Raw genomic sequence first — 13,187 nt, 5'->3', positions numbered from 1 at the left:
CCTACAGTTTGTCATGGACCAGACACACATTCATGGCAAATTTCTACCTTGAATAATTTTCACGCCCAAGCCTTGGAAGTCCAGATGGGGCTGTACCACTCATTTTTAGCTTTGAGTAAGAAAAAAAATATTGGCAGTCTGCACACACAAATGATCAATCAGCAAAAAATGAATGATCGGCACACACATAACCTCCAATCTGGCTCTGATTTTCTGTGCCTGACTTTGATTTTAACATTCATAAAACCTTACTTTCACACCTGTATCTGGACCCATAACCTTTTGTTGAGCTTTTTTTTAAATATAAACGTTACTACATATCCCAGAACACGTAATCAACCCCAAGTAATTAAAAAAAAGATTTACATACCTCAACGACTGCATCATCTACAAATAGTCTGATCATTAATATACAATATGAACAGCATGGAACCCAACGCACTCCCCTGTGATACACCGGAAGTTTCTTCTACATGTGTTGATGACTCACCATTCAAGATTACGTGCTGCATCCTACCTACCAGGAAATCCTCAGTCCAGTTATATATTCTGTCTGATACCCCACATGATTGTATATATTGTTACGTATAATCAGTGATTTTACAATGTAAACCAAATGGTTAGAAAATAAATGATCATAAATATTTTCTGTTTTTTATGTGTTCTGATTGTAGGTACACTTACTACATGCTACGTAATCCTACAGGATCGAGTAAAAAAACAGTTCAATTCATTTCCACAACTATACGATCCATGTTCGAATTAAATCGGGTGATGCTGAGGGTATTAGATTAGGAAATGAGATGCTTAAACTAGTAAATGAGTTTTGCTATTTGGGGAGCAAAATAACTGATGATGGTCAAAGTAGAGAGGATATAAAATGTAGAGTGGCAATGGCAAGGAAAGCATTTGTGAAGAAGATAAATTTGTTAACATCGAGTATAGATTTAAGTGTCAGGAAGTCGTTTCAGACAGTATGTGTATGGAGTGTAGCCATGTATGGAAGTGAAATGTGTACAATAAATAGTTTGGACAAGAAGAGAATAGAAGCTTTCGAAATGTGGTGCTACAGAAGAATGCTGAAGATTACCGTATTTACTCGAATCTAAGCCGCACTCGAATCTAAGCCGCACCTGAAAAATGAGATTCGAAATAAAGGGAAAAAAAAAATTCCCAAATCTAAGCCACACCTGAAATTTGAGACTCGAAATTCAAGGGGAGAGAAAAGTTTTAGGACGCACCTCCAAATCAAAACAAAGTTGGTCCATTGTAATATGAGAGACAATTTAGGTCGAATGAATGATGATACAGCTGCAGCAGTTTGGTTCGAGTCGTAAGCTTAGCAGTTAAGCTTTACCAGGTAGCCATTTCTGTGTGTCAGGCACTCCATCCGTATTTATACGGGTACCCTTCCTTTTTCACGTGCTTTGTCTGGTTTGAATCGATTGCTTATTTTGCTTTGATCTGATAAGTGCCGTTTTCTTTGATAAAGGTGTTTATGTCACTCTAAACTGAAAATGCATTACTGTACTGTGTCATGCATTGTTTGCCGCATTCTGATAGTGCGTGTTTATGGCCTGTCGCCGCTCGCAGCATGGTTTGCTTTTGTGCATGCTACCGCCGCTTACAATTAAAAAAAAAAAAAAAAAAAGGGAGGAATCGTCTCAATAGCGAAACGATAGCAAGAGACTGCTATTTGTTGTTACTTACACTGCTGCTTTCTTTGATAATGATCAACAAATCAACAAGAACCAAATAATAGACTGCGTATATAGAACATGTTTTGAACGAGAGTTAGGCGAAAATTTTTCTCTATTTGGAAACCTTTGCAGCCGCTTCTTTAGTACATCAAATTCTGCACAGAAATTAGTCATCGTAGATTTAAAAATCTAGTCAATTGCCGTGCTTCATTTCTGACTGTATCACTATTAGGCATAAGAATAATACAAATATAAACATGACACGATACGTATATTCTTCCACGTTTTCTGTTGTCTCATCCTAGTTTCATAGTTTATTAGGCAGACAGGATGTAAATGAGATAGCAACAAACACAAAAGGATACAAGGCAAAATGTTTATATTCGTATTATTCTTATGGTGAAGAGAATACTGCATGTGATTCACATTTCATCAGGTTCCTATTAGCAACCATCTCTTCTCACAGGTAGGAAAAAATTCAGAATGTAGAGTTTGCCATATTGACATCCCAAACAGTGTTGCCAGTCAAATTTTCGGAGTACATTGAAATTCTGCTACATTCGAAGATGAACAATACGGAATTTGTATTTACTTCGTTGGATAATGTATGGAAATGCAGTGGTTGAAACTCGGGCGGAGAAAAAAAAGCTCGTCTTCTACCGTTTTTTAAAAATTTATTTACTGATGCAGAGGTTTTGGCGCCAGTATTTATCTTTGTGCCTACAAAGCATGCCTGTGTAGCGCTACATGTATTCGACGGCAGAAGTTAGTTGTGGCGGCACCTACCAACATTTTTCAGAACTTACGCGTGCATTGCACTCGATTCTAAGCCGCAGGCGGTTTTTTTTATTACAAAAACCAGAAAAAAAGTGCGGCTTAGATTCGAGTAAATATGGTAGATGGGTAGATCACATAGCTAATGAGGAGATATTGAATAGAATTAGGGAGAAGAGAAATTTGTGGCACACCTTGACTAGAAGAAGGAATTGGTTGGTAGGACATGTTCTGAAGCATCAAGGGATCACCAATTTAGTGTTGGAGGTCAGCATGGATGGTAAAAATTGTAGAGGGAGACCAAGAGATGAATACACTAAGCAGATTCAGAAGGATGTAGGTTGCAGTAGGTACTGAGAGATGAAGAAGCTTGCACAGGATAGGGAAGCATGGAGAGCTGTATCAAACCAGACTCTGGGCTGCAGACCACAACAACAACAACAACAATGATCCATGTAGCAAAAGAATAGACCAGAATATTTTATAGATTTAGTGGGCAGTAGTATACAAGTTTGAAAAAGGTGGGAAGGATTGTGGGTAGGATGTTCCTTAGTTCTTGGTAAGGGATAAGTGGTAGAACTCCAGGTAAAGGATGTGTTTAAGTTGTTCCAATCCAGGGTGATTTTGGTGGTGGGGGTGGGGGGGGGACAATTCTTTTACAGCTGGTTTTTGGGGGTTATTGGAATATTGATCAGTCATAACAGCTATTTACAGACACTACTAAAGTATTTCATGACTTGTTGCACATCCCATAAGCTTCTTTTTTGTGTTGGGATATGCAGAACACACTGTGATTAAATATAAACTATGATTCATAGACAATGCGTTATACTTCTACTACAATGCACTTATTTGTTGCAGGTTGTGCTTCCTCTAATGGAAAAGTATTTCAGCACCCACAGAAATTACTTCATCGCTGTAGCAACAGCCACTAACAATGTAGGGGCAGCATCACTTAAAGAAAAGGAAATGGTAGCAAGGTTCGTATTTCTTCTTTAGTCTTAGTTGAAAATTCAGAATATCTTCTTGCCCATGGCCCAGTGGCTTTCACTTTACAATTTTTTTCCATTAACCTTGATGTGTAGCAGCTAATGTATAACTTTATTTAGTTAGTTCTGTGTTTTACAGATCATATTCATGACATATGTTATGACGCAGAAAGTTTGAATTGAACAAAAGATTGCAGGAACAATTAAAAAAACCTGAGCAATGGATGATTTGCAAGAACAAAATGAAAATGAGGAAAGATTGGTACTCATTACGTATATGAGTCATTGAACAGCAAACAGGCAATTTTAGTAGTGGACATTTAGCCCCTGGACAAAGTAGTTCATCAGATGGAGAAAAATGTGGGCACACACATACGCACACATACACGGTCCTGTCACATTAATGTGACCACTGCCTATATTCCATGTCATCTTGCAATCGGTAACCACTCATAGACAGCAGATGGCAGCAACAGCAGTGGAGGGTGAATATAGCGAGTCAGGGAGAGGAGCAGGGGTTGGGAGGGGGGGGGGGGGCATGTGGAAAACAGTGCAGTCATTGTTATAATGCAAAACAGAGCAATTTATCTGACACTCAAAATGGTATAATCATTGGCTTTTGTGCCAAGGGTGCAAGCATTTCCGAAATTGCTAACTTTGCAATTGTTTGCATGCCACCAGGGTTTAATTATTCGGTGCATGGCAAAATGATGCTATCCAAAACTGCACCAAAGCAACTGTGGTGCACCACAGGCCATAGCAGACAGGGGCAAACGACAGCTGCAAAGTTGTGTATGGGCGAATAGACATGCCACTGTTGAGCAAGTGACTTTTGAGATGAACTAAGGGGCTATTGACAAGGTCTCCATAACAGATATTCTGCAAACATTGCTGTGTATGGGCCTTCACAGCAGGCACTTGGTTCACGCACCCATGTTGCCTGCTCTTCGTGGGCATCAGGGGCTAGAATCTGCATGCCAATACCACAACTGGATGTCCTCTTAGTTGTGACAGGGGGCCTTTTCAAATGATCACATTTTATGCTCCATTGGACAGATGGCCATTGGCATGTACAATGTGAAATGTATGAAAGTAAACACCTTGCACCAATCATCGGAAGGGTTCACTCCCTGGGTTATCTCTCCATTCTTGATGGCACAATGGATCACCACAAGTATGTATCTATTGTTGGGGACCATGTCAGCCCCTGCATAGAGTTTAATATAATTGGATTGATTAAAAATATACTCACCAGGAGGTGGCAGGAAAGTTAATGAAATGTGCAAGCTTTTGGTGTCAGTGGCTCCTTCATCTGCTGGAAAGGTTGAATGGGATGAATGAAAAGGACTAGCGAGGTTTAGGAAATGGGGAGAACTACGGAAAAGTCATCCAGAACCTTGGGTCAGGGGAGACTTATTGGATGGCATGAGAAGGCTCCAAAAGCTAGCCCATATTGTTAACTCTTATATGTTTTTCCCTGCTGCTGCTTGGTAAGTAGATTTTTTTTGTCTTTCCAATTATATTTGTAAGAATTGATTATTTTCATTGATGTATTAACTTTTCTGGCCAGCATTCCTTCTTATGTAATATCCTTGTCAGTCTTTGTTGTCACCTATCTTGGTCAAAATGTCTTCTGTTTTCAACCTTTAGAGCTAGTTTGCTTGTTTATTTATCTGTACCACCTATGTCAACCAACATCTTGCCCCTACATCTTTTCTGATCTGATGCATTCCCCACAGTCAGCTTTTCCTTCTCACCCTGTCCCGTAAGTCTCCTCTGAACCAGAGTTGTGGGCAACTTTTTCCGTAACCTTCCCCACTTTCTAAACCTCACCAGTCCTTTTCCTTCACCCTTCTTCCTTCCCCTTCAACCCTTCCACCAGAAGAAGGAGCCACTGTCTCCAAAAGCTTGCACATCTCCTTAACTTTTACATGTGTTTTCTCCTGCCACTGTTTGGTGAGTAGATTTTATGTCAATCCAGTTATGTTTTCAATAACTGATTGTATTCATTGATATATTACCTGTATATGATACATTACCTATACGTGCCTTATATGCCCTCCATAAACCTCAGAGTAGTAGCATTAGTGCCTCCGTCCAACTCTCTTCGTGACATATGGGCTGCTTTCACATTCTGTGTGACATTTCTACCATTCCCTTACTCCCCAGATGATAACTGGTTGTATGATGGCGCTGGAACCCACACAGTCCAGCCAGTTCATTGAACGGATTAGATTCCTATTTTCGTCCCTGATCTACCATAATATGAAGCGGGCATCTGAAGCATGCTAACCAGTGTGCAACGAACAAGTTTGATAATGTCTTGTCTACTTCTGTGACTGTTATGGCTCTTCCCATGTTGTGCACATGTCTGCTGCCATGAGCAAGTATCTATAATGCTCTGATGATGGAAGTGGACACAGTAAGTCAAGGCGTACATTACCGAAACTTGCCAGTGATCCTGCAAAAGTTCTGACTTGTGCTTTGACATGTCATCATACTTTGCAATGCTGACATTGAAGGCATTAGTGAGACCAGTTCCTGGCATCATTTTTTACTGTTGGCCACATGAATCTGTCAGTTAGCAAATTGGTAGTGACATTTGCCCCTGGGTGCTCTACGTTAAGGATGCTATCAAATGCCACATCTTGGAATCGCTGTATAATGTAGGGCCGTGGCCTCTGTCATTAGACGTCACATCGTATCTTGACCTTGCTTCCTGGAACATCTGTTTGCTCCAGTCTCAATTTTGTGAGCCTATCTGTCAGTAAGTCCTGTAGCTCTTGATCTGTATCTTGTGCTGTGGCAAGTCGATCATAATTTAAGATGCTGACTAGAATGCAGATTTGTGGAAAATTGTCAGCAACTATGTTCTCTGCATCTCTAGTATGCCATAAGTCCTTGGTGAACAGACTGACAGACTCTATGTCCCAGAACTGCCATGGTGAACATTTATCGCTGATGTTGTGGAAGGCCGATGTGATAGGCTTATGGTTTGTGAAAATTGTATCTGGCTGGGCTTCAGTGTAAGGGAAAAAGTGCCTCACACTCTCATATATCACTAACAACTCTCTATTGTATTCACTCGATTTTCTCTGTCTGTGCTGTAGCTGCTTTGAACAAAAACTCATTAACTTTTGGTGTAGTGCTGCTCCAGTCACAGTCTGGTGGGTGTCTACCACAATATTCAGTGGTGCCACAATATTCAGTGGCGCAGATGGGATAGCTCAATGGTTGAAACATCTGTGGTACCAGCAGATATTGTTGGCTTTAGCTTGACCTTGACTGGGGTGTAACAGCTGTCAGTTGGATGTATGCCACAACCGCATCCTCTTATTGGAGTCCATCTGTAACTCTAAGCTCTGTAACTGCACGGTAATCTTTCCAACTATGGTCTGGAGTTCTTCAGTGATGTTCTGTGATTGTCGATAGACAGTGGCAGCACAGTTCGGCATTGGCTCCTCCAAGAACTCAGGTGCATGTTTGTCACCTTCTGCTGTGACTCTGTTAGTGGTCACTGCTACAGATGCCGTAGCAGCCACCTCCAGTGTGGCATATGGCCTATTAGCTACTTGCAGTAGCTTATCCAACAGTTGTCCCTCATACACTATTAATGTCAACTGCACTTCAGGCAGAAGCTGTTGTCGCTAGATTTGTAGCAGCATCTTGTTAGATATTATGCTAATATCTACCGTGATCCACAAATGCCTCCAAAATTCCAAAGAATTTCTGTCCCAATGTTGCTCCTGGTAAAGAACTTGTGAAAGCGTCTGCACAGATAACTTCGTGCAGTGAGTGATTAGCGAAGTCTTCAGCGCGGCATATGCTTGTTGGCGAGGTGGGTGTAAAATTACATCAAAAACTGTCATCACTGCTCTCTGGTCCAAATTATCAATAGCCAGCATAAATTGTCTGTGGTCTTCTGTGATCCACTGTCATGTGAAAATATTCTCAAAGATCGCAAACCATATGTCAGGTTGTGTGGGTGTAAATGGTGGTGCTTGCAATTGTAGATGTGATGCAGTTGACATGAACTAGTGTAGCCAGCACATGAAAAAGCTACGGCACAGGTGTTGGATTTATCCATCATCTATTTGTTCCATTCCTTTCTCATATACACTTTGAATGGTTTATTTATCGAGACATCAAGAGGCTACAATTGCGAAGTAAGTCCTCCCCGAATAACAGCATGCCCTGTATTCCCCTGTTTCAATTTCTCTTTCACAGAATTTTTCACATAACTACAAAACTGCTCTAGTACAAGAAGACCAAACTTCTTCAATAAAGCTCATTTCCTTCTCTCCCACACTTTGTTAATCCATAATTTCATACCAGCCTTGTCCATCGAACCCTTGTCATGTACATGAACAGCAACACCTGGCAGTATTTGAGAAGATTTTCGCATTGCTTTGTGCTTGAAAATTATTATTGGATGAAGTTTAATGCTTTTAGCACAACATGAAAGGACAATAGTGAAGTGCACGTTTTCATGTCCACTTGTTTTTGTAGTTACAGGCACAGCAAATGACAAGGGAGTTTCGTCCATATTCACTATTTGGCTTAGTTCACACTGCTTTTCTTTCAGTGTTGAATAATAAAGTGATGGCAAGATAATATTTTCTCTTCATGCTCTTGTGGCATTTTCTGAGATATTTGGTTTTGGTTCACATGCTAAGTCCATAAAGCCTTCTAAAGTTGTAGCACCAACCAACTCCACCCTTAAAATCTGTTTTAAATTCCAGTGTATCGCAAGCTTACGAGCATGTATTTGTATCATTTTCTATTAATTCTAGTGCTATTTTGAAGATGTCCTTGAATCCATTTCAATACATTTTGCTTTTAGTCCTCTATTTGCACATCTGGTCTTCCTCATTTTTTTCAGTTCTTTTTTATTAGTCTGCCAATCATGAATGGTTTCTTCTGTTGGTGGAGAGCCGAAATGCCACTCAGCTGCTCTGTTTCCATGTTCTTCTGTGTATGTTATTACTTTCAACTTATAGCCCTCATCATGTGAATAACCTTCTTTTTTTCCATTACAAAACTAGCTACTAACAAAAATTTATATTTTTACTGATAACACAAATCATTTTAAGTTCAAGTTCACTGGCTTTGTAGACTGCAACAATGCGTTGTAGGTGAGACATTGTTCTGGCTTTGTGATACCAGTACAGGAAGGAGACAGTGTTAGCAACTGTGTGAATCCCCACAACTCATGTTCTTGGTGTATTGTATTCAAACATTATGAATCACTCGAAGGGAACGATCTATTGATACGTTATGAGCATGGTTTCAGAAAACATTGTTCTTGTGCAACGCAGCTAGCTCTTTATTCGCACGAAGTAATGGCCGCTTGATTCTGTATTTCTAGATTTCCAGAAAGCTTTTGACACCGTTCCTCACAAGCGACTTCTAATCAAGCTGTGGGCCTATGGGGTATTGTCGCAGTTCTGCAACTGGATTCGTGATTTCCTGTCAGGAAGGTCACAGTTCGTAGTAATAGAAGGCAAATCATCAAGTAAAATTGAAGTGATATCAGGTGTTCCCCCAGGGAAGCATCCTGGGACCTCTGCTGTTCCTGATCTACATAAATGACCTGGGTGACAATCTAAGCAGTTCTCTTAGGTTGTTTGCAGATGATGCTGTAATTTACCATCTAGTAAGGTCATCCAAAGACCAGTATCAGTTGCAAAACGATTTAGAAAAGATTGCTGTATGGTGTGGCAGGTGGCAGTCGATGCTAAATAACGAAAAGTGTGAGGTGATCCACATGAGTTCCAAAAGAAATCCATTGGAATTCGATTACTCGATAAATAGTACAATTCTCAAGGCTGTCAATTCAACTAAGTACCAGGGTGTTAAAATTACGAACAACTTCAGTTGGAAAGACCACATAGATAATATTGTGGAGAAGGCGAGCCAAAGGTTGCGTTTCATTGGCAGGACACTTAGAAGATGCAACAAGTCCACTAAAGAGACAGCTTACACTACACTTGTTCGTCCTCTGTTAGAATATTGCTGCACGGTGTGGGATCCTTACCAGGTGGGATTGACGGAGGACATCGAAAGGGTGCAAAAAAGGGCAGCTCGTTTTGTATTATCACGTAATAGGGGAGAGAGTGTGGCAGATATGATACATGAGTTGAGATGGAAGTCATTAAAGCAAAGACGTTTTTCGTCGCGGCGAGATCTATTTACGAAATTTCAGTCACCAACTTTCTCTTCCGAATGTGAAAATATTTTGTTGAGCCCAACCGACATAGGTAGAAATGATCATTAAAATAAAATAAGAGGAATCAGAGCTCGAACAGAAAGGTTTAGGTGTTTGTTTTTCCCGTGCACTGTTCGGGAGTGGAATGGTAGAGAGATAGTATGATTGTGGTTCGATGAACCCTCTGCCAAGCACTTAAATGTGAATTGCAGAGTAATCATGTAGATGTAGATGTAGATGTAGATGTAGATGTAGATGGTGCACTGCAGCTGCCAGTTGAATCCAGTGTTGCCAGATAGAGATAAGTTTCCCACAGAACTGAATGTATCACCATTTTTAAGACTGGTGGAAATTTTAAATCAAACACTGAACATTTTTATATTAATTTTGAGTATAAGACACACCTGAATTTTGTAGGCAACTTTTTGAAGAAAAATGTGCGTCTTGAAGTCTGTAAAATATGGCAAATGGGTGCTTCTGTTGAAAAAAGAAAGGAAAGCAGACAAGAAGGGCAGCTACAAGGTCTCATTCATCTACGCAGAAACTGTATTGAGGAAAGCGTATATTGGAAAAAAGGAAGGAGATGGAAGTATGTCAGATCAAACCCTAATAACTAACAGTTGTCATAGATGTAAGAAAGTGATATGCAATTAAGTGCTGACTTAGAACTATACCAGAGCTTGGCACAGAACCAGTAACATTGTTTAGACATGTGTAATAATGCACAGAAGTAGGCACAAAATATGTGTATTGTTTGGGCATTAGTTTAGCAAGAAATCACTTCTGTGCAGTGTTGTTTAAATACACATTGTGATACTGTGCACAGAAAGATCAACAATTTCCAGTGTTGGACACTCTAGGAAAGACATTATGCTTAATATGAATGCTTATTCTTAAAATTCTGACAGTTTACTCCCCAAGATGACTCAAAAACCGTTTCTTACCACAAGCATCTCACATATTACTCATGATGGTAAAATCCGAACAACTCTAGCTTTCACAGAGATGTACTTACAGTGGTTCATCCCAAATAACACATATGGAAAAGGATGGAGTAAAATTGTACCCAGTCTACCCTCCATACAATGCCTTCACTTTACAGGCATGTGTGCAGTTAGCTGACATTGGTGTTCTTTTTAATATCAAAACTGAATAAAGCAAACTGTAGGTAACATTTGATTGTTGCTACAGCTTTTGTAATTCAGTCTTTATGACTTTTCACCACAGAGCCTGAATAATCGCACCACAGAGCCTGAATAATCGAGGGAGTGGATTAAGCTCTTCTGTTACAATTTCACTATTGTTTAGGTTATGCATCAGTTTTTTCTTTCAATTTCCTTACACTTTCTAATGAATATTTCAGTTGTTTATCCCATTTGACATGTGTCTCTGACTTATTAAACAAAGCAATTTTTATATTCCAGCTTATTCTGCAAACTTGCTAGTTTGCTACGATCTCGCCTCGCTGCCTTTGGAGCTGATGTTAGAATATCAGTCAGATGTCTGCAAGTCCTAGTCAAGAGCATTGATGCAAAGTAAGGCTTGGCAAACCTTCACAGAAAATATTAATAAATTTCAAAATGTTAGAATACAAAGCTTAAAGATTTACTAAAAATAGATCGTCTTTATATTTCTCATTATGCCACAATAATGTCTGGTTTTGTTCTGTAGGTCTCTCGTGAAGAACTGTCCAGAATTCATCCGAACATCAATGCTTACATTTTTCAATAATGTTGCTGATGATCTTGGACACACAATACAAAACCTGCAGGAAGTAAGTAGTAACAGAATGTTCACAATGACCTTATAATTTAAAACTATTGGAACATGAAACTACCATAATCAAACTTACTTTCCTCTTTGTGAAGGGCCGTTATAGTCACCTGCGAGGGACTCACCTGAAGACATCAACTTCATTGTCCTACATTAATGGAGTCGTTCTCCCTGTTCTTACTGCAATGTTTGATCATCTTGCAGCCTGTGAATATGGAAGTGATCTCTTATGTAAGAAAATTTATTTTTTAAAATCAAATTGAGAATTGATAAGGTGGAACAAAGTCACACATACACACATACTTTGCCTGTAAATTCTTCTGTGAGAAATTAAGAGTAACATAATTACTTATTTTGTGATTTCTGATGTTTTCTTGCCATGATGGTTTGATTTTGAGGTTCAACTTGATTTTCTGTTGTTATTTTTGTTCAGAATATTGTGACAGTTGACCTTGTCATCTTCATCAGATGCTTTAATCAGGACACTGACGTGTGGTCACTGCTTGGACTTCAACCAAACTCCAGTCAGCTGTCACTGAGTGCTACTGAAGTGTAATCATGAAATGAGAAACAACATTAGCTTCACAGTCCAGGCTGCAAATGTTACCGGGATAGTATGAATGTCAGTAAACATTATGACCACAGGTGAGGGTTTCAATTTAAACATGGCTTGTGGTCCATTTCTCAGTCTTGCTGTCTCATTTGTTGAAGCAAGAAACCTCTGAGGAAATGTATGTTTTATAAAGTAGAAACAAGAGGTACAGAAAATCGAATGTACACTGAAGACTGTAGCAGGTGCTAGGAGTCTTAACTTAGTGTGATCTACCACAATGGTGTCAAGTCCTCACCAAATTAGACAAAATGCATTGCCAATGGCTTACAGTTTGTATCAGAGTGGAAGCAGGAGATGCATCTTCATATCTGATTGTGATGATGATGATGTTTGGTTTGTGGGGCGCTCAACTGCGTGTTTATCAGCGCCCGTACAATTTCCCAACCTTTGCTCAGTCCAATTTCGCCACTTTCCTGGATGATGATGAAATGATGAGGACAACACAAACACCCAGTCATCTCGAGGCAGGTGAAAATCCCTAACCCCACCGGGAATCGAACCCGGGACCCCGTGCTCGGGAAGCGAGAACACTACCGCGAGACCACGAGCGGCGGACATATTTATATCTGATTGTGTTGTGCAGAATCCAAGCTATGGAGATCTCCATTGCCCAGAAATTAATTGAGCTACAGGAGATTCTTTGGGCCAGTCATCACTTTTCTCTCGAAGCAAAGAGTGTGCTGCTAAATAGTAACCACTGTTTAAAAGGAACACTTTTTTTCTACCCAATCATCAGATTAATCAACATTTAGAAATTACTTTCCATCACCTCCTTAGTTCATAAATCTGTCTGCTTCCCAAGAGTGAAAGATGAAAGAGTAACAATATATTCAAGAGAACAACACAAAATGCAGTGGCTAGTATTCACTGACAAGTTGAAAATAACTCGTCAACCATATGTGAGCAACACGTACTTTTGTCCTGATCTCCAAGCAGAACAATCGTACTTCCTCCATGAGAACCCATTAGTTTTTACCACAGATTTATTGTACAAGAGATAAGCTCCCCAGTTCATCAAGCAACTTGAACTGAACTTGTTCAGGATCACTTCTCAATAATGAAGTGAACTATCAGCTTTCAGCATACCACCAGTCTGGGGGAACAACAGCGTTCATCTTATGAATATAATG

General features: G+C 39.8%; 1 protein-coding gene across 1 annotated transcript in view; it reads left to right on the top strand.

Moving 5' to 3' along the window:
- The window catches only part of LOC126163107 (ryanodine receptor), a 737,240-nt gene that overhangs the window by 550,803 nt on the left and 173,250 nt on the right, over positions 1 to 13,187 (top strand). Inside the window, exons 62-65 of the mRNA XM_049920028.1 lie at positions 3,336 to 3,454; positions 11,096 to 11,206; positions 11,343 to 11,445; positions 11,540 to 11,675. Of these exons, the coding sequence (XP_049775985.1) occupies positions 3,336 to 3,454; positions 11,096 to 11,206; positions 11,343 to 11,445; positions 11,540 to 11,675 (469 nt within the window). The remainder of the gene's footprint in view (positions 1 to 3,335; positions 3,455 to 11,095; positions 11,207 to 11,342; positions 11,446 to 11,539; positions 11,676 to 13,187) is intronic.

The sequence above is a fragment of the Schistocerca cancellata genome, chromosome 2 (genome assembly GCF_023864275.1).
Source record: "Schistocerca cancellata isolate TAMUIC-IGC-003103 chromosome 2, iqSchCanc2.1, whole genome shotgun sequence".
Classification (NCBI taxonomy): domain Eukaryota; kingdom Metazoa; phylum Arthropoda; class Insecta; order Orthoptera; family Acrididae; genus Schistocerca; species Schistocerca cancellata.
Note: the sequence above shows the minus strand (reverse complement) of the source record. Positions and strands in the feature narration are given on the sequence as shown.